Raw genomic sequence first — 26,670 nt, 5'->3', positions numbered from 1 at the left:
ATTTTTATAAGGAATTTTAATTTAGCTCCCCAAAATTGTGCTTTCTGTCCTATGATTGCAAAACAAATGTTTGGGATAATCAAATGGTATCAGAATCATTCTGGATATACTACACACTAGGAAAATGTGAATTGGAAAGAGGAAGTAAGGAGCCACATTATTATATATTTGTAATTGTCCTGCTAGTGGGAACGGTGTATTTCAAATATAATTCTTTGACATAATTATTTGTTATTGGAAATTCTACCACTATTTGGAAAAATATCTTTCTAACAGGATTAATCATTGAAATATCTCAAATCCAAGATAGTATTACTGCTCATGAGAAAGTATGAATCTACTTCCTTTTGCTTTTTACAGTGACTGTCCCCTTACAGTATAACTAAGTTAAAAATTAAATTATGAACATTATGGTTTCCAAGTGGTACCTGTGGTGACTGACAAATGCTCAGAGGCCCTGTAAGCAGATTAATCTTGAGCATCTCTCCCGAGGAGCCTTAATTAAACCCTGAAGTCAGTTTAGTGTGTCCTTTACTCCCATTCTCCCACAGCTCATCCCTATCTCCTTTTCCCAGTTGATGTCTTAGTTCTACCAACTTTACTTTTACAGTATCTCTTGTTCTCTTTTTCCATTCGCCCACTATTACACTAGTTCTTGTTCTTATTACTACTGACTTTGACTATTATAATATTCTCATATTTTTATTATTAATCTCTGAGGTAACACACCAGACTACTTTCTAATAATCTTACCTTCTTACTCAAATTCTTTAGTGAAATCCCACTCCAACCGAATATAATTAAAGCTTTTTGTGTGTGTGCCTGTGTGTGTGTGCATGTGTGTGTGTGTGTGTGTGTGTGTGTATAAATGTTGGCACTAGATGACAGAAATGTATTTTAAGCCCTCCATAATCTTTCTTTATTTATCAGCATGACATCCCACCACAATCCTACCCAAACTTTCACATTCCTTTCAAACTTGGCTGTATAGTTGACTCGGTTACCTGGTCAGTCCTATCTCTAAGCATTCACTGAATATATCTTCTATGTCTGGAGTATCCTACAAACTTCCATCTGTGTCTGTCAAAATTCTACCCAGCCTCCAATTCCAGTTCATACACTACATTTTCCATTAGGCTCTAACCACCTACCCCCACCCCAATCTGTATATATCTTTCCCTCCCTTGCATACAGCAGCACTTGATATGCACACATCACATGGTAACTTGGATTCTAGCTAGTTGTGCAGTTATCCAATGTATAAGCTGTCAAAGTATAAGCTCCCTGAAGGGCAAAGACTGAGACTTATTTGTCTTTGTAATTCTCACAGCACCATGTATAACATTTCACATAGTACATATGCAACAAATTATTTGTTGAGAGAGTGATTAAGTAAATAAATGAACAAATGAATGAATAAGTGAATAATTGAAGATTGACCATTCTTCACTCAAAGTGGCTGGAACTGCTGTAAAATATCAATACTTTGCCAAGGGACTTTACTTGCCTGTGTAGGAGAATTCATATGCAGAAGCATATTTCTAATTCATTCAATGCATTCTTGGTTATCTATAAATAAATTATCTGCTTTGTCAATTATCCATGGCAAGTTGAGACTATCTTTGATGTAATGCTCAGCCAGATAAGATTAATGAATGGACAAAAAATGGAAAGAAGTCATGGTTGAGAATAAGGTTATGAAGATTCAAACACTTAGCAATCACAAAGAAAGAGATATCACAAAATCAGTTTGAATTAAGAATCTCTGCCACCTGCAGAAAAGAAAAAGACAAAAAAATTATAATGATAATTTTTTCTGATAGCTCTGTTATTATGTGTGTACGAAAGACTTACTCTTTATCTGACCAAACATATTTATATGGTTATATCTACACATAAAGCAAATGAATTTGTGTTATCTGTCCTTTTGTTTTTCCTTTTCACCTCAGTGCATGCAGCTAATAAAAATTGAGCCCAATAACTTTAAGAATACATCTTTAGAAATAGCTCTAGTTTAATTTTGTCAATCTTAAAAACAAACCTAAAGACCTTAAAGCTGACATAAAATGAATTTTTGTGACGTGTGAGAATGTAGAGACAATCATTACATTGGGATATTCATTCAATGTTTATTATCTATTTACTTATCTATATGTCACCAAAATTATAAAGTAAATTCTGGAAAGGTAAATGCTATTGGGGAAAATCAGTTGCTTTACCCAGAAGTAGATTGCACTCTGAGCTCACTAACAGAATATGGATAGGGCAGCAAAGTGATGTTTAAAAGGGAAGCGATTATCCCAAAGGGCACAATCTGTCTTTTAGTCTCTCCTGACTTGGAGGATTTGGACAGTTTGAGCTCGTCCTAAAACTAACAAGGAAGATCTGTTCTCTTGTTACGTATACTTGGGGCTGGGACTCTTGGAGCTACACATGCCAACATGCAAGGAAGAAAATCTAACGTACCCCATGAACCCATGGAGAATTCTGAGTCCCTGAAGAGGGCCTAGCCCACTATGAAACTAAATCACTAGGCTAGATCATAATAGAGGAATCCCTGTGAGAATCCTCGATCCCAATGAAGACTTCAACTCCTGGTACCAATAGGATGGAACCATCACCAGAGGTGGTAGGGGCCACAAGAGGAGAAGCTCAAGTAGAATCTTCCCAATCTGTTGCAGCTCATATGACCAAAATATCCATGAATTCGCATAAGACTTGGCGTCCTCTGCTTCCATTATGGGCACAGCAATTGGTGATTATCTTCTTCTCTGCTGTTTTCTATCAGTGTGATATCTAGTGGGAAGAAAATGCAGATGACCAGTTGCAACTTTGGATCAGCTCCAGCGTCAAGTTAGGAGCCAGGGACATTGCTATGTTGCTATCTTTGTTGTTGGTCATTCCCTACAGCTCTATGCAGATGGTCTGAGGTTTTGACCAAGTCAGTGGTCACAAATTAAGGCATGAAATTAAACTCAGGAAGTCATGCTATGTACCAGGGTTTTTTAAGTTGAAATATTCCTTTGAGAAAACAAAACACTTTAAAAACTCATTTGTGTGTGAAGAAATGTCAGTCATCTGTAGATGTTAAGAAGATTGTGGATAGATTCAGAATGACCAGTCTTATGATTACAAAAATTGTATCAGCTGACTATAAAATATTTTGATTCTTATGTCATAATTGTATTTTTAATTAAAGTTTTCAAGATATTTTTCATCTAAGGCTGAATGGTAGCTTGTAGTACTTATCTTCATCTCTATAAAGGAAATCTTAGAAATCTGATTTATAAGGCCTTTTTCTTTTAATTCCAAACATGTGTGCTAGTTCCATATCAGTCACAGTTGCTGGAAATAGCTGTTATTAGGAATAATATTAAATAGTGTCCATCTTCTTCTCTGCTTATTAAATGAGTTACTTCTCCTTTCTACAGCAGATCAGCTTGCTTGACTTCCTCTGATGCTCAGATAGGGTATAAAATTGGTACACTTCAGTTTAGTTCCTCAAATGCAAATTAAAGAGCGCATGGTATGTGTAAGGATCATACATTTCTCACTTTCATTATAAGTGAATTTTCCCGAAAGGTAAACAAAACACTGGTAGTTGGTAAAAACTTCCGAGAATTGCCAAACCATCCCACTAAGCTACCTCTTTTGGTCTGTGCTCTGTACATATTTAAATAATAGCTTAAAGTGTAGTATTCGCAGTCCATTTATGGTCTAATAATTAGCCATCTTTACTCTGATTTTTTAACACTCTTATCACTTAAATCACTTTTAGTATCATGTTATTCTTTCCATACAAAGAAGACCTTGCCTCCAAATATTAATAAACAGCAATTTATTCAGCTCATAATAGCAGAACTGGCATAGGTGATATAGTTAATAAACAGCAAAGACTAGATTTGTGTGGTATAAGATTTAAGAGGAATAAAACCTCAAGAAATGGAGGGAGCATTGGAGAGAAAGAAGATCTAGAGTCTATCTCATTAAATGTGTTATGTCTTAGGGTAGCTTAAATTTAGATGAGGTGTTATCATGAGAGGGAGGGTATCGTGGGTATGAGATGGTGTTCCAGGAGATTACCAGAGGCACGCATTTCCAGAATCCAACAGGGTGAGGAAATAACCATCTGAGCATTAATTGAAAAGAATACTATTTAACCTTTATTGACACTAATTAACTTAATGCTTATAAACAGTCCTATGAGGTAGACACTACTATTTTCCTACTTTATGAATGAGAAACTTGAAAATACAAGAGATTAAGTAATTTAACAGACGTAGATGGGCAGAACTATGATCCAAATGCTGATCATAGTTTTAACAATCACACCAGTGTTTCCCAACATTTTCTACTTCATCACACACATAGAACATGATAACATTTCTGAGTCAACTGTGGTTAATGGCCAACATACCTAGGAGCCTTAAACTGCTCTCTAAGCTGAGAGGAATCAATATCTTGGCACAGCAGAAACTTCTTTGTGGCAAAACTCACAGTCTGCTGGTAAGTTCTGTACCATGCCCCTATGCCTGTATGTTGGGCGTTAGAGGGAAATATGGTAGGATAGGTAAGACAAATCCAAATTATGGAAGGTCATGTGAAAACCACATGAAGTAATTAGGATTTTATTTGATTTATTATAGAGTTCTTGGAGAGTGGCAGTATTTTAAGAGGGCCTGAAAAACTATGTTTTAAGAATGATTTTAAAGGAGCAAAATCTTAAAGACAGTTTATGTACCTGTTGACAATTCAAAACTACTAGAGAGATGGCAGTGAGGATGAAAAGGAACAAGGTAAGAAAAACAGCGAGGGATAAAAATATTGGAATATTGATGAAACTTTGAATATAGAGTCTGAAGTAAATGAAAGGTTCAGATAAAGGCAAGCTGAGAGAATGGGATACTTATGGAACGGCATCTTTGGGAAGAAAAGCTATTTTAGAGATGGTGAGATGTAGGAAGTAGTGTCTCACTGGGAATACCCCATTACTGCAGTTGGACATTATTGGAGTTGGCTGACATTTCTTGCTATTGAAGAGGTAGAGGTTGGTTTTGGAGATGGATGTTTTAAAACCACAAGTCTGGGAGTAATACTTGAAGCTGAAGCCCTAGACTGCCTCCCTAGGGTAGTCAGTGGACAAAGGAAAAATAAAAGGCTTAAGTACAAAACTTCCAGGATAAGCAGAGGGGAAATGCTGACAAAGAAATGGGGGGAAGAGGTGTAGAAATCAGTCTGTGGAAATGGAAGAATAACAGAATTGCAACATTGGAAAAGAAATATGAGGTCATGTAGTTTAATCACTCCTGTGTGGTGAGTTCCTTTTACGCTATGCTTGAATACTTTCAATGTTGGGAAATTCACACTCTCCTGGGGCAGTTCATTTCATCTTTGGAAAGCTCTGGGTATATATGTGTATATGTTTCATGGAAATTTGTTTCTTTTAACTTCTACTCATTGGATCCAGCTGTGGGACAGAACAAGATCAGTTGCCCTTTCACCCAATAGCCTTTCACATGTCTAAACAGAGCTGTCATATAATTTCCCCTTCCCTGCCTTTTTGTCCCTCTAAGATATCCGATATGGAAATTGGCATTTCTTTTTATTTGTCCCCAAATTACTATGCTCATTTTATTTTATTTTTTTATTGAGATATAATTGACATATAACATTATGTTAGTTTCAGGTGTACAACACAATGATCTGATATTTGTGTATATTGTGAAATGATCACTACAATAAGAGTAGTTAACATACTACACTCATACTTTAAAAGGTGCCCCTTTGACCTACAATTTTGAATTATGGTGGAAGAGTCTCAGCCATAAACTTAGCTATGTTAAATTTTATATTATTCCCCTATCGTCTCTCACCATGATCTCTCATCTATCCTACCATATCAAATTATCATCTCATCTGTCGTATCTCCCTTATCATTTCTCACCTTTCCAGGCTCCAGAATGCTAACATTTTTGTCCTCCATAAGTAGTCACTATTCCAATCCCTACAATCATCTGATATGCTGTTCTGATTCCACTTTTCCCAACTTTAAGGGTAGTAATATAAGAGAAGTGTCACAGAAGCCAAAAAGGGAGAAGTATCAAGGAGGCAGGGTTAGTCGACAATGCAAAAAAACATCAGGAGAGATGAAGATCTAGAAAAGGTCCTTGGACTTGACTATAAGGAGGGTGTTGGTAGCTTAACAGAAAAGTAATCTCAGTAGTAAGGTGGATGGAAGAAATGTCTCCCTTTCTTACATCACAGTTCTTCGAGGTGGAAAATGAGAGAGTCCTATAAACTGAAAGACAAACACAAAAAATTGCTTTTATAAAAAGATGCAATGCATTACGTTTGTTACCTAGCAGCAATTATTGTTGATTTTATTGATGATTTGTATATTGGCAATAATGTCTTACTTTGGAATAGTGTTTATATTTTGTAGTATTTTCTCATGTATCTTATTTGGGCCTCATAATAGCCATATAAAAATTCACAGCTGAGAAAAGCAACTGTGTCAAACCTTGTCTGAGGCCAGCCGGCATACAGATCTAAATAGACTCCCTCACCCAGCTTTCTGTGACTGGACTGAGCTGGGGATTTAAATGTGTCAGAAGCTAACTCACCTGTATGGAGTCAGAATTCACGACTTTGGCCTTACAAGCATTTGCTCTAACCAACTTACCATTTCCTTCCTCTTTCAATATCAATTCTTCAGCGTCCTTGTGACTTACGGTCTCTCAAATCCATCCATTTCCCACCAGCTGGTTTCACTCACCAAACTGTTCCCTTAGAGCCTAGGACTTATGACCAACTGTTTTCACACTGTATCCTCCAATGCACCGGAATCCTTCACTCCTTTGTCCTTCCCATTTCTGACCTAGTGATCTGAAGACTGTGAGATTGTGCTTCCAACTGTAGGATTGCTCTCTGACTGCTGAACACTGCCAGGTCACAAAGCAATGTTAACAGCGTCTACTATAAATTCGTGCTGTCTAATCTCACCAGGGACCTCACGGCTGCTCCACAATTCTAATATTCATGCTTGGTTAATTTTCCATCACATTCTCCAAGTGGCTTTTTCTAATTATTTACAGCCTCTATAAGACCTTAACCCCATGCCTTCCTGCCTTCTGTTTAGCATACGTGCTGTCTTCTATATCACAGAAGTTAATAAGACCTCGCAGACCCAGCTAACTCAATTTCTTCTGCCTTCACTAGCTTTTCATCTTCACCTATCATTTTCCCTCTATCTCTTGCTCACAGAAAAAGATGGCTGTTTCCCTCCTGTGTATTCTTCCACTTGTCCAAAGATATTCCTCTACCATACTTTCTTTCCCCAGACTTTCTTGACTTCTCGAGATCCTTCATTTAACAATGGGGCATTCTCTTGCCTGACTGTGTTTTTAAATGTCTACCTCTCTGTGACACCTTCACTGCTGCTCATGAACAAGTTCAAGTTTTCCCTGTTAAAAATAAAATTTTCCCTGATCTGCTCTCCTTTCACTGTTATGCTATATTTCTCAAAAAGAGAGAGAGATTAGCTCTCTTCACTCATTTACTTGAGCGCTAATTTCTCATCTACTGCAAATATCTTTCAATATGGCTTCTGTCCAACATGTATTCTAATCATTTTTTAACTTAGTAAAGTGAATGCTAAGAATGAGTGCCAAACTCTGAAGCATGATGATTCATTTTGAGTAAAGATCAACAGCCAAATTAAAATATTACGAATATAGCAGTATCCGTAATTACTGTGCTTAAAAATTATTTAGTTGGAGAGGGAATGGAGAAAACTGTAGGTCAAAAATTGAGGGGATAGATCAGAAAGATTTGCCAAAAGAGAAGGGGAAAAAATGGCATGGAATATAGGAAGAGAGAGTCACAGGCCTGCACTTGAGATGCTGTCTGCAGGTCACAGGGATGCCCGCCTTTCGGAGTCGCATAAGTAAATGTGCTTTGCTGCCACAGCTAGTCATGGAAACCAAGGAAAGTTCTCAGAGATTTCTGCATACTCTGCAAGCTGAGAATCTCCCTTCTCCTTCCCAAAGTCACCACCTCAGTCTAGGTTCTTAATCCCTAGATGATTGTAATAGTTGGCCAAATGAGGTATCTGCCTCCGGGTTCTTCTCTCCCTTCAATTCCCGCAATATGCTGATGCTATTGTCTGATTTTCTTTGCCTATAGCAAGAACTAAGAAAATGTGAATGAATGAAATGATGGATGAATGAATGAAAAAAAAAATCCCAAACTTACGTAATCACTATAGCCTTCATAAAGTTTTTTTTAGTGATGAATTATTTAAGAAAAACTATGGAAAGCAAATATTCTGCCAGAGCCAAGAAACCTTGGCATGGGAGGGGCTGGGGAAGAATGGAAATCATTTTAAGATACATAAGACCAAAAAAAGCCTACTTTTCTTAAAACTCAAACATTAAGGAAGGGACTTTAAGCACACACACACACACACACACATTTCCAAAATTTAATTTGCTAAATAGCATTTGCAGTCTGGTCTTCACAGAAAGCTAGAAATTATAAGGAAGTCAAAGTTTATTCAAGTCATAAATGGTGAAAGTCTCAACATATGCTGATTAGATTGTAAGCAGCCAGTTAAAATACTAAAATGTCAATAAAATCTGTGAATTTAGCTTTTTCCTGTCACTGGGTAACAGGTATCAATGTAGATCACCAATGAATTTACAGAATCACTCACTTCCAAGTGTCCATTTCCCATAAGGTAAAAATACATTGAAACTATGAATATTTTACTGTGCAATTTTATTTTAGTATTAAAATCATTTTCTCTACACAATTATTCTGTTGGAAAAAACATGTTTATGTTTTCATTTATAATTTGGCAATTGTGGTTTATGTGAAGTATATCAATTTAAGAATTGTTTAATTCTTTCTGTAATGACATTATCATATTATTTTTTATTTCCAGTAGATATTGAAGTTGATATTTAGCCCTTAAATTCATTTAGAACAATCTCAACATGGTTTGAAAAAGACACTTGGGCACCAACTTGAGTTGGATAATGTAGAAAAAGTTCAAAATGTTAAAATCATGTAAAAATAAATCTTGTGAAATGGGAATGAAAATGAACTAAGCTTTTGATTTTCCGTATGAGAAATAAGCTTAATTTTAGGAAAAAATGATATTGCTGGCGGTGCTTCAGGTAACAGTTTCAGCAGAAATTTTTAAAAAGGAATCTGTAAGGTCTAGGAAGTTGGGTGACGGTCAGTATACTGCTCAGGGGTCACTTGGAACTCAGTAATCAGCAAGATCTTTGTTAAATTTGCCTATGAATACATTACTTTCTTCATGTCCGTAAAAAATCAGAGCCTCAGAATGATCTCGGCAGCTGTGCAGCATTTGACAGTATCTTGTTTTAGCGATGAATTATCAGATGGTGTTAACGGCAAATTTTTCTTTTTCAAATGAGAAATTTGCCCCCCATCCCTGCAGGCTGTTCATGGATCATTGGGCTTCAGGGCCAGCCAGGAGGGACTTTCATTTTCATTTCTTGCTTGTTTATTTAACCTTTACTTCGACTTTTGTTATTTGCAGAGGTCGCAGTGATGTTTTCGTAAATTTTGTTTTCATTATTGTTGATAATAGTCATACATTGTCTTTAACTCAGAATTGCCTTGTTTAAGGCAGGAGTAGGCAAATGTTTCTGTAGAGGGCCAGATAACAAATATGTTCATCTTTGTGGCCAGATGGTCCCCACAGCAACTCTCAACTCTGCATTTATAGCACAAACACAACTCTAAACAGTACATAAACAAATGTGCTTGGGCGTATACCAATAAAACTTTATTTATAAAAACGTGCAGCAGGAAAAATTGGGCATAGTTTGCTGACCCCTGATCTAAGGGAGTATCTTTGTGTGGAGGCAGGGAGATAAGAGGTTCAAGGACTTGAGTAATATCAACTTCTCATGCTGTACAATTCGTTAGGTTTCAATGGCTCCAAAAATAACTATTACAACAAAATGAAGTGTTATAGAAGCTCAGATTTGCTTTCAATGGTTGCTTTTATGATAAGTCATAGTTTGTTGACTGAACAATTCCTCCACTCAACAAACATCTACTGAGCACCTATGATGCAATCAACACTCTATTGGCAATACGTGTGATACAAGTATACTAAGCCGTGTTCCCTAGGACGTACACATTTGGAAAGAGGAGATATTTTCTCGTGTTAAAGAATAAGCTCCCAGATAATTTTTAGTTTTTCCCCACCATATCAGCTTTTTATATGTGCTGCTACGTCCAAGCTCACTGCTTTCTACCTCAGTCCAGGGGAAAGCAGACACTGATTTTGAATTCCCTACGCTCTCATCCTACCGCTCACACCCGGAGAACTTTAGAAGTCAATGTTCCTTTTTGCTTACTTTATTTTTACTTATGAAAAAGAGACTCATGTCCTAGTGTACTGTTATACTTCTTTATTTTGAGGTTAGGGGAGTGTTGGGTTTCAATTCCTGTATCTTACTACAGTAGCAATCTGAGCAACCATTTCATTTCCCCTGGGGAGACAGCTAAGATAAATATATTTTTAAAATCCACTCTTTAAAACTCATACTTCTGGAGAATAAGGCATATAGACCTAAAAGGCAAGGGCAGCAGCAGCTGTTCATTCATTCTTCCAGCCTGCCACCATGACAGCTCGGAAAAGTAACTATACAAATATTTTTTTTAATGTTCCATTTGTATTTCTGAGATTTCAAGCAATATTTCTAATCAAATTTATTAAGAGCTTCTATCAGTTGGTTAAACCATAAGAATCATTGAAGCGCTAAGAGTTCAGTTCACAACCTTGAGATATGAAACCCTTATCTCACCCAATGAGGAAAACAAATTATTTTTAAAAATTTGAAGATGAGAATAATGAAGATTTCATAGACTGTGAATCTATGACACTAGAATTCACAGTAATTCAGTAAACTAGTTGAACTCTGAATTCCTTGGAAGATGTAGTAATTAACATTTTAAAACAATAGGATTTACTGTACTTGAACTTTATGTAACCAGTAATTTTTGTGACTTTTAAACAATGATGATTATTGACAGTTTAGGCCATTTGTTGTGACCAAAGACGTGTGCATGTTCCTGGGGAAATCTTTGTAATATTTCCAAGCTGAGACTTTCTGTATTCATTTTATTCTTTGCTAACATATTGAAATTTTTCAGATTTCTTTCACATTGGTAGAATAACATACTATTAAATTATACACCATGCCCCTATAAAACGATCATCAAAATAAAACAATGAAGTTATCAGATTACAACGTTCTCTAGAATACTTATAAGTCATAGCTTTTATATATGAAAGCAAGTTTAACTCATAGACACTGACCTATTAAATAGATTACGCTGGGGTATAGCTCAATATTTGTGCTGTTAAAATTGGCTTCAGTGCAGGAATGAAATAGTACATGTTTGACGTACTAGTGTCTAATGGTCTATGACATGACTTAAAACTCCAGCAAGGACCACACAAATGAAAGAAAATTAATATTGGGCATAGATTCAGTTCTAGCATCAAGTTGGAGTGAAATGTGCACGCGTTCTAAACCTCAGCTTGCAGTTTCTGATACTGCCTGGTATGAGTGAGGGAGGAAATCCGCTCGTGAGAAATGTTCTCTGGGAGAGCTCATCCAGGCTGCTGTGTCCTTCCCCAGGATCTGTCACTGCGAAGGGGATGAAGAGAGCCCCCTCATCACGCCCTGTCGCTGCACGGGCACCCTGCGCTTTGTCCACCAGTCCTGCCTCCACCAGTGGATCAAGAGCTCAGACACGCGCTGCTGCGAGCTCTGCAAGTATGACTTCATCATGGAGACCAAGCTCAAACCTCTCCGGAAGGTACGTATCTGCAGGAATTGGTTTGAGAGAGACAACTTGCAAAGCAGTTTTGTTTTAAAAATCCATTTCTTACCCCGGTCAGATATTGCTAAAGTGCTAATATCTGTGAAGAGTACATGTCTTGTGTTGGGCTCCATGTGTGAAATGCAGCCAAGTGTTTGCAAGATAACCCTTCCTTCTTCTCTGTTTTATATTCTAGGACCCTGATTTTTATATCACACTTCGAAATCAAAAGAAGCATGTGTATGTGTATGTGTGTGTGTGTATACAGATACATATATATATAAACAAAATATATTTGTAATTCCATGTAATTGAATTGATGGGAACTGAGAGAACTTTGTACTTACTAAGGTCAATTCCCAAGAAGGTTAGATAATAGATTACATTAACTAACATGAATTCATGCAATTTCTGGAAAGCCAGGCATTAGGTAATAGAAGAGAATGGTTTCTTCTGTGAAGTGTGGATAATTTTTTGTGTTTGCCTTTATTTGGGGATTTGGTTTGATGGTTCATGCATAATTAGATAGGAAGAAAAAGTGTTATTTTCCATATTGTGCATCAAGCTGTAAGAGAGAGGTAAGTATATTTTTATCTATAAACTTAATCTTCAAATTCCTCATTTATGTTATATTTTTCTAAAGAATGAAGGTAAGAACATGATTCAAAAATAAAGCTAGCGTCTCACTCAAAGCCAGCAAAGGCCAACTTGTAAAGCGTGCAAAATGAAGACAGTGAACTTTATGCAATTCATGCTTGATAGTTGGGCCTGTAACTTACTCATCTGTTTGCCTAACTGCAGCCTTACATATATGGATGCTTCAATTTCCAAAGGAGAGTGTGGAGACAACAATTTGAATAATGAATCTGCCTAGAGCGGCTTTTTCATTTAAATTAAATGCATAGCCAAAGTGGATAAAAAGAATGTTGCTTGGCTATAAGCCTGATGGGTTCTAGGATGAACAGAGATGTAAGGCAAACAAGAATATTCCAATAGACATCTCATCGGTGGCTGGCCATTGCAGTTCTTCCTTAAGTCTGTCAATTAGGGAGAGGGAGAATAGCATTCTCGGCTTTTGTGGTAGACTTCATTTTAAAAATCTGCAAATGGTTTATAGATGTCAAAGCGATGCACAAAATGCCTTTGGGATACACTTTGTCTCTTTTTAACATACAGGGTGACCTGATTGCCAAAAGGTGACACTCTGTTCCTCCAAGTCCCAGAGCAATCAATGCCAGAAATAGAAATGGACCCTTAACTCCTTGCCGTTTCTTTATCCACTGAGCAGATGCTGTGTGCTGTCTGGAGTAGCTAAATGACACATGGTGCTCTATGATTCTGTACATTTCTCTTCTTATCCCTCGGGGAACTACAAATTATTTCATAGCATCTGTACATTTCTCCATAGTTTTTTTTAACCTACATCCATATAAAATTTTTATTTCAGCCTTGTCAAACATATATGAGGCCAACAATCTAGGATAATAAAAAATTCATATTTTCTTTTCTTCATGCAATCTATTCCCTTCCCCTTTTTTTGTATAATAAACAATGCCTGATGGAACTTGAAAAGTCGTCTCCTTCCACCTTCAGCTTTTATAGAATCACCTGTTATATACAACTTTGATCCTTTCTTAGTATTCCATTCTCGATAATGATAATTAGCAACCCTATCAGGAAATAATTTTTTTTCTCAACTAACCTGTTTGTATACCAGAGAAAGTGAGCTAACACATCTATCTTTTTTAATCTTCTTAATAATGAATATGTTGTGGCAACCTAGTGGGTACATACTATCTGTTGATTAATGAAATACCCTAGTTTCTTTCTAAAAACATTTCCTTTTACTGGTCATAAATATTGATGAAGGACAGCATGTCACCATCCTTCACTTTTAATAGCATTTATACAGCTACAGAGGATGTTAGAGTCTAATCCGGAGGTGGCTTGCTGACAGCCCACAGATGTGTTTTATTTGACTCACAGGCTTTAGCGTTTGAATTAGTTACCAACATTTAAAGATGTGATTATTTCATTAAAATTCCACACATCTCTATTTTGTTAAAATCACAGTATCTGGCTTTACTGGGACCACATTCCCATAGGACCACAAGCAGTGGAGCTAAGTGGTGGCTAGCCCCTTTAAAGGCTCTTTGCTTTCAAGTTCTCCACATTTCTCAGGCCGCCTGTCCTTCTGACCCTGAGACCTTGTGCCATCTCCACTCATCTGAGTACCTCTGCGGCTCTAGTTCAGGGGTCTGAATTTTCAACTCCTGGTCTAACATATGAGTCCTAGACATCAGTCACATGCATTCTCTTCCTGCTTCTATGATTTCTGAGCTTTAAAAACCTAGAAAAGGTATTCCTAATTTTTACTTTCTCCTTTGAAACTATGGGTCACTGGGGTAATACTTAAATGGCAGTATCCCAAATGACTTTTCAGATTCTGAGGTGATATGAATTATACAGATATGAGGCATTTTAAACTGTTCTAGATGATTTATTTTGATGGCACAAAGATTCATCAACAGTTTTCTTTTGGTGGTTTTTAAGTGGTCCTTAAGAATGACAGGTATACCATTTGGTTAGAATATATTTGAAGTACAGCCGGTTAATTACTCTCAACTCAGTAATTCCCTTATAGTTATAACGTTCCAAAGACCAACCACATGAAACAATTAATTTAGCTAATGATTCTGAATTTCTACCATTAGCCAATGGAGGCAGGAGATTCTGTTTAGATGAAATGGCTTCTTGAAGAAGAAAGGTGCAAATCTTCAGTCTGAAGAACCTTGGGGCTTAATAGTTACTCTAAAGATATCTGTAAAACGTTACCTCTTTAATTGCTGGTGTTACTACACCAGGATCTACAGTTAGCAAATTCATCAAGGTATCCCAGTGTTTCCAGAAGAAATCTTTAAAGTCTAAATAAAATCAAGGGCTTATTTGAGGAAAAGCAATTTTCATCATCTTTAAGTCAGTAGCTCAGCTACTTTCATAACACTCATTAAAAGTCCCATTAGTCTTCTGAGTTACCCAGAGCCAGAAATAGTTCTCAGGGCCCAGGAAAGTCAAGAAGTCACAAATATAGAAAGCACAGTGGCTACTCAGTGCAATTTGGAAATGCATACAATGTCGGTTAGGAAGCATAAACTAATCTCCTGTTCTGAAGCTGAAGAATTGCGTGGAGTTCAGATTTGAATCACACCTGAATGGGAGAAACCAGTTGTTGGCTATGAAGCCAAGCTTATGAGGACAGCAGATACTACAGACAACTTTATGTCCTCCCCTGAAATACTTCCTTGTATAGTTTTCCATATATAAATCATTTGACAAATATATAATACAAAATATTCAACTCTAGGCATCCTTTTATTCTTGTCTCATTTCTACAAAGAAAATGAGGCACTGAATCAATTAGTTTTGCTTTAGTAATGATTAGGTTGAACCACAGAAGTTGTCATTTTTGTAGATCAAAAATAGTTGCATATTTTAAAGTTCCTAATACGTAAGTTCTGCGTGAACTTATTAGGCCAAATGAAAAGGAATAATCATTTTGCTATTGCTACATTTCCACCATAATGACTTGGTTGAAAAGCTTTAGTTGAAATACTTATTTTAAAAATAAAGAACTGTATTTGACAAATACTGTGTTTATTTCTTCCTTTCCTTAATTCGATGGCACATCCATCTTTCAGAAGAGTAAAAAGGCCAATGCAAGTTACCATAGCAAGTCAACTGCCCAAAGATTATGATTGATGCTCTGCTGATCTGGAGGTCTTGCAGTTCATAACCTTAAAATTGGACAGAGCAGGGACTGAGGTCAGCTTCCTAGCTAGAGATTTCTAGCACCCTATTGAATAATGTTGCCTAATCACACATAAGAGAAATTCAAAATGCATCGTTTATTTACCATTGTGGGGGATTTGCAATTTCACTAATACAACTACCAGATACTGAATTTCTGCTATGTGCTAGGTATTCAGAATATATAACTTAATTAATTTCATCCTCATTACAACCCTATTTTAGGTAGGTATATGAAGCCCATTTTACAGATGAGGAAAATGAGACCCAGTGTCAAACTTACTCAGTATCACACACCCCAAAGCTCCTCGATTCTACAGCTTGTGCTCCTTGCACTGTGCCACACTACCATAAATAGCTGACAGCCTCTCTCTGTAAGCATCAAAACTTTAGTTTTTCGGGTTTTGTTAAAGATTGGCACCTGAACTAACAACTGTTGCCAATCTTCTTTTTTTTCTGCTTTTTTTTCTCCCCAAATCCCCCCAGTACTTAGTTGTATATTTTAGTTATGGGTCCTTCTAGTGTGGCACGTGGGATGCCACCTCAACATGGCCTGATGAGCGGTGCCGTGTCCACGCCCAGGATCCAAACCCTGGACCACTTAAATCAGAGCGCGCGAACTTAACCACTCGGCCATGGGACCAGCCCCAAAACTTTAGTTTTTATTTAAACCATTTATAATGGAAATCTTTCAAAATAAACCTTTCTAAAATAAAAATTTTCTGAGGTCTTCCTTCATAAACATGGATATTTTATCCAATATCTTCTAATAATTAGTTATATCATTATATGAACATCAATTATTTCATAAGCTGAAAACGGTAACAGCTTCAATAGCTTGAAAACACATATAAGGCTGCTTATCTTCATTCTGCTTCCGCCAGCTTGCTGTGTTTAAAAGCCCTTCTCTCTGCCCGTTGTTTCTCTTTCTTTCCTGCTCACAGAGCATCTGCTGTCACTTCTCTGTTCCTCCAATAGCCCTTATTCAACATTTTACATAGCTACTGCTTTTTTACTTTAAACAACAACAACAACAACAAAAATCAAGAGTTACAGAATTGGGTCTATAAAAGGCTGAAGTCGGGTCCGCATGAACGTCTGCAAGATTCTCTTTTGAGCGCTGGCAAGTTTTAGTGGGCATGGACATTCTGGATTCTAGGCATTCAAGAATCATTCTAGGATTCTTGGCGTTCTCTTTCCCATCTTCCCTAATTCTCAATTTTATCAAATGACTTGGGATTACATGATAAGAAAACCCTCAGAAAATGAAGTTTTGATATCTCAGGCTGTTCCCCCATAATTAGAGCCTGGTTCTGGGGAGTAAGTTTGCTGTTTCATTTCTTCACAAATATATAACCCTGGAGTGAATGAAAATCTCTGCCCTGGTATGCGGCCAGACAAAGCTTTCTTTATACTTCTTGCAAAAACATCCACACTCATAATTTGCAATGCATACTCATTCTCTCATCTTCTTGCACTGATTCAGTTCCATTATTTTATGAACCCTAACGGCAGTCTAAGCGGTTTAGAATACCCTTAGGAAATGATTTTGTTTTCAAACTCACTCTCTCCAAATGAGCTAGATGAGTTTTCCACAACAAATTTCTCACTGTCCAACGGTGGTATTGTCTACAGCCAAACACTTCCCTTCTCTCCTGCTGCTTCATTCAGTGAGAAGCAGGAGCCCAGCAGGCCACTTAGCTGATTGTTGTGGGAAAGGAAAGGATGAGGAAACCCCAAAATAACAAAAAGAGGACCATTAAAAGAAAATTGCTTCAACTCAATTGGAACATTCTCCTTTCCACTGAAATGTCTTTCTTACTGTTTTTATTTGTTTTATTGCCTTAACATATTTATCCTCTCAAAACTACAATTGAAGGGCCAGCCCTGGTGGCCTAGTGGTTAAGTTCAGCACACTGTACTTCAGCAGCCCGGGTTCAGTTCCCAGGCGTGGACCTGCACCACTCTGTTAGCGGCCATGATGTGCTGGTGGCCCACATACTGAAAAATAGAAGAAGATTGGCACAGATGTTAGCTCAGGGCAATCTTCCTCAGCAAAAAACAAAACTGCAATTGATATTTCAACTAAAATAATATTCCAGTTTGAGTAGATAACAACGCCAATATGTCTTATGAGGTAGAAAATACAAGTGTCTCATGCTATTTTCTAGTGGGTACTTGGAATTTATCATATGGCCTTCATCTTTTTGTCTTTTGAGGGAATACTGGTAGGTCCATTTGTCTTTGCAATTTACAAAAGTTGTGTAGTCAACTGGATCAGTGTTATAGAATAGTTTGTTCAAAATAGAAATACTCTTCTCTGAGCAGCAGAAGAGCTTATTCTTTTGTGAAGCTTCCATCCGTAAACACAGTCCTCCCTCTAGGCAGATTTGAGCCCACGCAAGCAGCAAACTGTGTTCTGAAGATTGTTCTGAGAGGGCTCTAATGAAGCCCAGTTGACTCATTCAGTCAGCTCACTGTACTATGTACTATGTGCCAGTCAAGTTCAGTTGCAAACCAGATAGAAAAAAACTCTGCTCTCAGAGAACATATAGTCCAATGCAGAAAGATGGAAAAGGATGAATTACTGACAATACTTTGTAATAAATTTGAAAGGCAGGATAGTAGGTAGGTGGTGGTGTGGGGCTCAAGGTGAGTGGTGATGTTGGGAGTTGAATGGTAAATGTAATTCAAAGAGAGCAAGCCACCATCATACGTTTGGTTTTTAATTGTGAGATCATCCATATAAAAGATTTTTTTTTTTACAATAACTATAAACACATAGCAAAATGACTGTCTTTTCTCTTTTGTTTTCCATGCTTCACAGAAGCTAGGCTAATCAAGAAGGTATTACTTAGCAATTGGACATCGAGGACACTGGAGAGAGAGAATTAGGGAATATAGAGCAGAATTTGATAAAGAATGTCACAAAGGAGACTTAAATAAACAACCCCGGAATATCATTGTTGGCTGGAACATTTCTCTTCGGTACTTCCGTGTTAGTTGATCCAATTACATACAACTTTAGCTCTGTTTCTCTCTTTGAAAGTTATCCTTTAAAGGACATAACCTCACTTCTTTGGTAAGAATGTCACCTTGTGTTACTATTCTAGATATGAAAAGAAACACTTAACTTACATTAGATTTGCTACTTAAATCTTTAACAGGATACAGTTTCACCATTGGGAAAATCCATTTTTATTTTGACAAGGACTATGGACATACAAAATGGAACTTCTTTTGTATAGTGTTTATTTTGATATTTGATACATAAACTATGGTTAAAATGATGGAATCAATATTACAATGATGCATGTGGAAAACATAAAAACATCAAATTAGAATGTGCAGAACACACAGATACACACACAGTTATAAAAAGATTTCTCCAAAGCAGCATCTTCACGCACACACACACATACACACAGTTACAAATAAAGATTTCCCCAAAGCATCATCTTCTGATAGAGTTGGGTTTTTTTTTTTTAATGGGAATGAAGTTATATTTTTCTTTCATTTTAATTTTTCTTAAGATGATATAGTGATTGAGTTTTAAGTTACTTTTACATTTAAATTTTCCTCCAGCTAAAGATTTTTTTTCTCTCAGCTGGGATTTTTTCCTAATTCATTATTCCAATTTCTCAAATCTTAGCATCAAATATCAGAAAAAATTTCCTTTTAATTATTTGAACCATAAAACATTATAAATCAGCATGGCTTTTTTTAAAGTAAATATTTTAGACCAAATCAAATTCCATTTTCTTTTGGATTGACAAGTAGGAGAGAAATGAGGAAGACTTCAGTATGATCTATCTGGACTGATGGTGTCTAGCCACGTCGTACATGCATCAACATGTTTGTGTGAAATCATCATCATTATAATAAGATAGACAGCTGACAGTTTTCGCTCCTAAAGAGAACTAATCTCTCACAAGCCAGATTCCTTCCAATTTTCTATTTTCCTCTACATGGTGCCTTCAAGTGGCTCCTCTTCTCTTGTTTCCCTCACGGATATACCACCCACAGCCTAATCATACCAATGCTATTATCTTGCATGTGAATGTTTTCCCCTGAATTAGGCCAATTTACCCACTCAGCACAGGTATAGCAGAAACCGTGAAATGTACAGCATGCAAAATTATAAAATGTGAGGGAAGCGGGACAGGAGGCAGAGAGGTTGCGCAATCCACACCCAGTTCTTTATCTCATTCTCCCTGGTAGAGAGTGAGTGATGAGCAGAGAGAGAGGCAAGCTGTGTTACTCCACAGGGAAACATGAAGCAAAGAAAAAAAGAGGTTTAGCTAGAAGACAACAGTGCTTTATTGCATGGACTTCCTTCCAGGGCACCGCATACTTCCCTCCCCTAGCACACAGAACCAAACCTACTCTCCAAGAATGATAAATATTTTGAAATCCTCTTTTAACTGAAATAGAAGGAAAGTAGCTAAATAAAAAAAGACAAATAGGCAATTCAAATAGTAAAGAAAAGAGTACTGGGCTAGGAGTCAGAACATCAAATTTTAGTTCTGGTTTTGAAGCTTAATCCCTCTGAGCCTTGTCTCAGTTTTTTCATCTGTAAAATGAGGCGACTGAACATGATTATCTTTTAAGTTTCTTTGAACCTAAAATTCTGTGATATCATGAAAAGCAAAGTGAGGAACCCACTTTTTTTAAAAAAAGAAAGACACCTCAAGTTCAAATGTATTTTAAATGTTCAGAAAAAAGGGGAAATGGGTATAGAGAGAATCCTTCATGTTTAAAGTAGCTTAGGTTGTGTGGGACAGGATGCTGAGTAACAAAGGAGTCCAAGGTCTGAGAGCTGAAGAAATAACCTGTGTGCTTCCTTAAGCTTTGTTATTGCCCTTTAAAGCACACCATGGTGAGGAAAACAAGACATAGTCTCTCTATATTTAAAAAGAAAAAGCATTGAAAAGCATGATTTGGGGCCAGCCCAGTGGCGTAGTAGTTAAGTTCATGCACTCTGCTTCGGCAGCCAGGGATTCATGGGTTCAGATCCAGGGCACACACCTACATACTGCTCATCAAGCCATGCTGAAGTGGCATCCCACATATAAAATAGAGGAAGATTGGCAACAGATGTTAGCTCACGGCCAATTTTCCTCACCAAAAATAAAAGGAGGGGGGCATGACTAAAAGAAGACAGGGAATAAGAAAGGAGCAAAAAAGGAAGAAGGAAGAGTAAGAGGAGGAAAGAAGCAGAGAGAGGAAAGGAGAGTGTTTGAGGGCAGTTGAGTATCAAGAAGGCATCCTGAAAAGTGACTGGAAGCTGGGTGTAAGTGTCCATGCCACAATTTTTCTTCTTATAAGTTGTAAGCAGGTGGCTAAAGACTAAAGTGAAGCAAATTCAAGTGATTCTTGACAGCAAAGCTGTTCAGCAGCCCTGAGACATACACAGAAAACTTCTGACCCTAAAAATAGAGGCAGGCTGGGCTGAAAGCCATTTTCTCCTTATCACAGTAAAGGAAACCAGTGTGGATTGAAGATATAAGCAAATCAGTTTAGTTGTCTAAGAAAGATATTCTATTTTCTTAAAGGTTAGAATTTCTGTAAATATAGAGCTAGTTTAATACAAAAGTTTATATTTTTTGAAGTATTTTTATCAATAAACAAGGTAACAAATTTTGCAGCTAGATTCTTTTCTGGATCTGAGAAATGGCTTATTCCCCACGAGCCTGATAATCTCCTATTGGACTCTATTCATAAATCAGACCACACCAACAGCCAGCTGTGTCTGAAGGACCACACGGAGAGGGTTCCAGTAATGCCAGTTATGATTCCCTACTCCTGCTTTATTCATTCAGTCAAGAGATATTTATGGACCACCTGCCATGTGCCAGTCACCATCCCTGGCACGAAGATTATAGTGATGAACCAGACTAAACTTCTGATCTCAGAGAATTTCCTGGGATGGGGATGGAGGCTGGGAGTTTGAAAAGGAGTTAGTCATAATATTTTTAAATGGACTTGAAAACAGTATGGGAGATAATTCTAGTAACTCCAGACAGGGTTAATATAATTTCAACTATTAAATTATAACTCCAGGGAAACTTATGGGAATTTTTAGGAGAAGAAATCCTCAATTTCACAACTAGCTCTGTTCCATTAGGGGAACAATTTGATAAGGAAAAATAAGACAAAATGGTTGTCACATGAATGTCGGGAACCAGAGCTAGAAAGATGAAGAAGACAACCCTTTCAAGATGGCTGAGGAAATTACCAACAGTATCTGCTCAGTCCCATAGGTAATTTCCTTTTTATCAGGAACCAGATAGGTAATATCAATGAATGAAGAAGCACTCTGGCTTTATGAGGATAAATGGCAAATAACGCAGTACTGGGTTATAATAAGGAGTGGTGGAGACTGTGACATTCTGAAATAGATGTGCCTACTTCAAAGGAAGAAGTAGCTACCCAGCTCTAATTGATTGTTGCCAAATTAACTACTTTTTCATATGACGCCAAAATTCTAGATTTAATTTAATCTCTTCCAATTTTTTTAAGTAATAGTAACAAATTCGAATTTGAAAACTGTTCAGGCAAAGCAAAACAGATCTGAAGCCTTGATTCAGCCCACAGACCAAGAGTTTATGATCTCTGCAGGATAGAAATGTCCATATATCTCTGCAAATATTTGCCTAGTGGGCTACAGCATAATGCGGTGGAAAGAGCCCAGATTGAATGTGCAGAAGAACTGCACTCAAACCCCAGTGTAGTTGGCCTGTGGCCATAGGTGAGTCCTGTGACCTGAGATGGGTTCCTTGTCTATCAAAAAAGAGGAGGAAGGTGGAGAAGTAGCAATAATATCTACTTTGCCAACCTTTCAGGGTGTTGAGGAATAAAATAATGCAAGTAAAAGTACTTTGTAAATGGTAAAGTCCTATAAATTGGCGATATTATTCTTTCCCAGCTCTCCATTATCAACTCTGTAGCAAATTCACTTTCTGTTCTTACTAAATCAATATTTAGCATTGAATCCACTTTAAGGCCAATAAGAGAGTAGCATGCACCTTTTCAAGGAACTGACTAGAGAGCACTGGATGATTGCAGGGATATCTGCATTAATTAATTTGTAGTCCAGTGATTCAGAACGTGTAGTCATCCAGATAAGAGTTATCCTGGTTTAAGTTTGCAACCTAGTTTGTCTATAAGGAATTGCTGACCAAATTAATAAAGTAAGCAAGATTAAGACAGGAAAGTCATTAACATACTGGAACCTGTCCAGGAGTTCATAAAAAATGTTAAAGAAAATAAAGAAAATCATTAGCCTTGTCTGGCATATTTGAACAAAATTTATTTTGTGCTTACTTTCTAAAGTGTTCTGCTAAGTAGACCAGGCAGTCATTGGCGTATGAACACCTGATAGAGTAATTAATCATTGTTATAGATGCATTGAAATAGTCCTTTTAAAGACTTCTACAAAGTAATCCAATAGTCCAGTTATTTTTATTTACTCTATCTGACTAGCGCAATGATTAAGAGCTTGATTTCCAGAGTCGGTCTGCCAATGTTTGGGTCTTTGAAAGTGGTCGTTGTAGCTTTATGGCCTTGGATAAGTTACTTGGTTTCTCCACACCTGGATTTCCTCATGTGCGAAATGGAGATAATAAAGGATGTGCCCTTTACATGGTTGTTAGGAGATCTGAGTGAGATAACACATGTAAAGCACTTAGCACAGTATCTGGAACATGTTGAGAATAAACTTTAACTATTAGTATCTGTAAGTTTTAAATGGTTTTTTTTTTCAACTTTTCAGCGTCTTTGGTAGTCCTAAAATGTTTCAGTTACAAGTGTCTTTTGAGTTTATGACTTCTTTCCAAAGCTGTTTAAAGCAGTAGAACTGTCCTTTGTGTGTGTGTGTGTGTGAGGAAGCTTGGCCCTGAGCTAATGTCTGTGACCATCTTCCTCTGTTTTATGTGGGATGCTCACACAGTGTGGCTTGACACGTGGTGCTAGCTTCACGCCTGGGATCTGAACCTGTGCCGCAGAAGCGGAGCATGCGAACTTAACCACTATGCCACCGGGCCAGCCCCCTCGCCTCCTTTTTTAATGCAGTCTTATTTAGGATTCAAAAATGTAAGAAAGGTAAAAGGACGCAGAGTTAACTGAACTGTGTGTGAACGGTGTGACTCAGGAGTGACCCAGCTGATTAAACTATGGTGCTCCCTAAGGATCTCATATCAGCAAAGCCAAGATGTGCTCACTGGAGCCACACAGGGTACCCTGGAACAGTTTAGAGTGTTGGAAGATATGTTCCAAAAGACCATGTGCACGGATTGAGTACATAACTTCAACCCCCACCCTTGATGAGCCACTAGTGTTGGTTAGGTTCAAGAACCATTGTGTCAAATGGAAGAAGCAGCTGTGAACAACTCAGCAACATCTGTCAACACGAGCACCAATCCATACTATTTCAGTGAAAGGAGAGACTCCCTTCCCTACAACTGCTGTCAATACCTGTCCTGTGAGTCCTGGAATTCAAATGCCTATGCACCTGACTCACCTGAGCCTTCTGGCACTGAGAAACCTTGAGCAACTGGTACCTTGACCTTCATCATGGATTCTTAGCTTCATGGTGCCATGGGAGTCTCTGGTTCTCCTTGACCCCTGTTTCCTGTGACATCTATAGACCAATTTGTGCAACTGTGTGCCTTACCTGGGGAAGATGATCCCAGCAGCCCAGATAAGTATCTCTTCCTCAAGGTGCCCTAGCTAAGAGGGCTTGGCTGGTACTAATCTTCACACAGCTCCTGAGGAAGGTTTGTGATCCAAGCCCTGATCATCAGAAAGATATTTCCAAACTCTTTTAATGAGTAGACTCAAATCAAAAAAAGACCAAGCTCAGGGGTTAATCTGTTTCTATAAGAAAATTATCTTCCCACCTTTCCTCATAGCTGACACCTTCTGTCTTCCCTTTGAGTGTCTCCTAATGCAAATTTCTGAATCATAGTTATCAGGTTACTTTGGAGGAATAGCAGAAATTATGCTCCTGGCTTACCCCTTGAGTTTAACTCAATGAAACCCAGCCAAAGTCATACAACTTAAGAATTCCTGCTCTTCACAGGCCATGATTTATCTCCTTCAAAAAACATTTTGATTTTGGTGGAAATTAGAGGATATCAGGGCTTATAACTTAGAACATACAACCCCAGTGCTATTTAAACACTTCCATTGGAGAGGGAAAGAATGACTTTTCCAATATTTTTTAGGAAGCTTCCATGACTTGGTGTCAGAAATTGATGAAGAAAGCTCAATTGGTTAAATTGTATATTTATATTTTAGGCACCCATCAATTAAGAAAAAGAAGAATGTAGATTTTTTAAATCCCTTAGAAATCAGACAGCTAATAAGAAACATACAAGAAAAGACTTGAAAACAAAAATTGAGCAAATATTCCAGAAACTAGACTAAAAGGACAAGAGGAATAAAACAGTTTTTTGGAAGTCTTAGTAAAAGTAGTCTAGAGTTAGGTTAAGAAAATTTTTAGATACTGAGAAGAGAAAAAGAGAAAAGTGTGAAAGAAATAATGCAAGAGAGCTTCTGCAAAATGAAAGGCATGATTATCCAGCACAAATGAGTAAAGACTTAGAGGTACGTTACTATAAAAATTCAGAATAACAAGAATAAATAATAGTAAATTTTGGAAGCTTTCAAAAAGCTTCTGATGAATTCCATTGGGATCAGAATTATGGTGTTCTTCCAACAATACATCCTAAGAGACGATGCAGTAATAACTTGAGTATGCTGAAAGAATATTCAACCACAACTCTAATACTCAGCAAATATACCTATAAAATCTAAGAGTGGAATAAAGATTTTCAGACAATGCAAGGATTCTAAAACCTTACTTCCCATGCCCTCTTAGGAAACTTTTCAAGGGAGTGCTTGAGCAAAGTAAGGGACTTGATACAGGAAAAATTTAGGATTAGAGAAGCACAGCAAGCAACATAGCAGAGGAGCAAAGAAGCTCCTAGCACAAGGGCTGTGCACCCAGCATTTTTAAACTATTTGAAAGTGATCACCCCTAGGGAGGCTGCAGAGGAGTAGAGCAGAGCAAAAGATATGTAGACCAAGAGAGTGACCAGCTTAGACTGGAGAATAAAATAGAATCCTCAGGATCAGAGGTCTCTGGGAAAAAATCAATTTGCTAGAATATTTGATTTGCTTGAGGAATAAGATTGAGGGGTTTTGGATAGGTGCAATGAAGGATATAGAAAAAAATTAAGGGAGGTACATCCTAAGCAAATAATTAAAAGAGGATTATCTCTAAAATGCAAGAGAAATTTATTGACAAGGTGAATTATTACCCTCGAGCAGCGATTCTCAAACTTTTTGGTCTTAGAGACTCTTTGACTCTTACAAATGGGTTATATCTATCAATATTCATCATATTAGGAATTGAAACTGAGAAATATTCAAATATGTACTTATTAAATCATTTAAAAGTAACAATAAGAAACATTTGCATGTTAAGATTAGTAATATGCTTTTATGAAAAACATTATTTTCCAAAACAAAAAATATTTAATAAGAACAGTTGCATTGTTTTTCATTTTGCAAATCTCTTTAATGTCTGGCCCAATGGAAGACAACTGAAATCTCATATCTGTGTGTGTGTTCAGTCTGTTGTGATACCATACATCACGGAGCTTCTGGAAAATCCTACCATACAAAAGTCTTCAATAATTATTATTAAATAGTTTTGACCACAGTGGTCCCTTGAAAGATTCCCAGATAACACTTTGAAAACACTGCTCTAGAGTAACACTTGATTTCTTAAAGAATTCCATTTTATATAGTGAAAATATAAGTTCTTCTATTGATGTAACTAAAATAGCCATACACTTACAGTGGGAAGTTATGGGAATGTGAATGAGGAGGACCGTAAGCATTAAATCACCAACAACAATAAAAAGAGATCAATAGATGATGTGTAATATCACTAAGTTGTCAAGCATAGAAGCATGCTAT

General features: G+C 37.2%; 1 protein-coding gene across 1 annotated transcript in view; it reads left to right on the top strand.

The window, feature by feature from the left end:
• MARCHF1 (membrane associated ring-CH-type finger 1) overlaps nucleotides 1-26,670 on the top strand; it is a 289,583-nt gene that overhangs the window by 225,462 nt on the left and 37,451 nt on the right. Inside the window, exon 5 of the mRNA XM_046655644.1 lies at nucleotides 11,691-11,871. Within this exon, the coding sequence (XP_046511600.1) occupies nucleotides 11,691-11,871 (181 nt within the window). The remainder of the gene's footprint in view (nucleotides 1-11,690; nucleotides 11,872-26,670) is intronic.

The sequence above is a fragment of the Equus quagga genome, chromosome 3, assembly GCF_021613505.1.
Source record: "Equus quagga isolate Etosha38 chromosome 3, UCLA_HA_Equagga_1.0, whole genome shotgun sequence".
Classification (NCBI taxonomy): Eukaryota; Metazoa; Chordata; class Mammalia; order Perissodactyla; family Equidae; genus Equus; species Equus quagga.
Note: the sequence above shows the minus strand (reverse complement) of the source record. Positions and strands in the feature narration are given on the sequence as shown.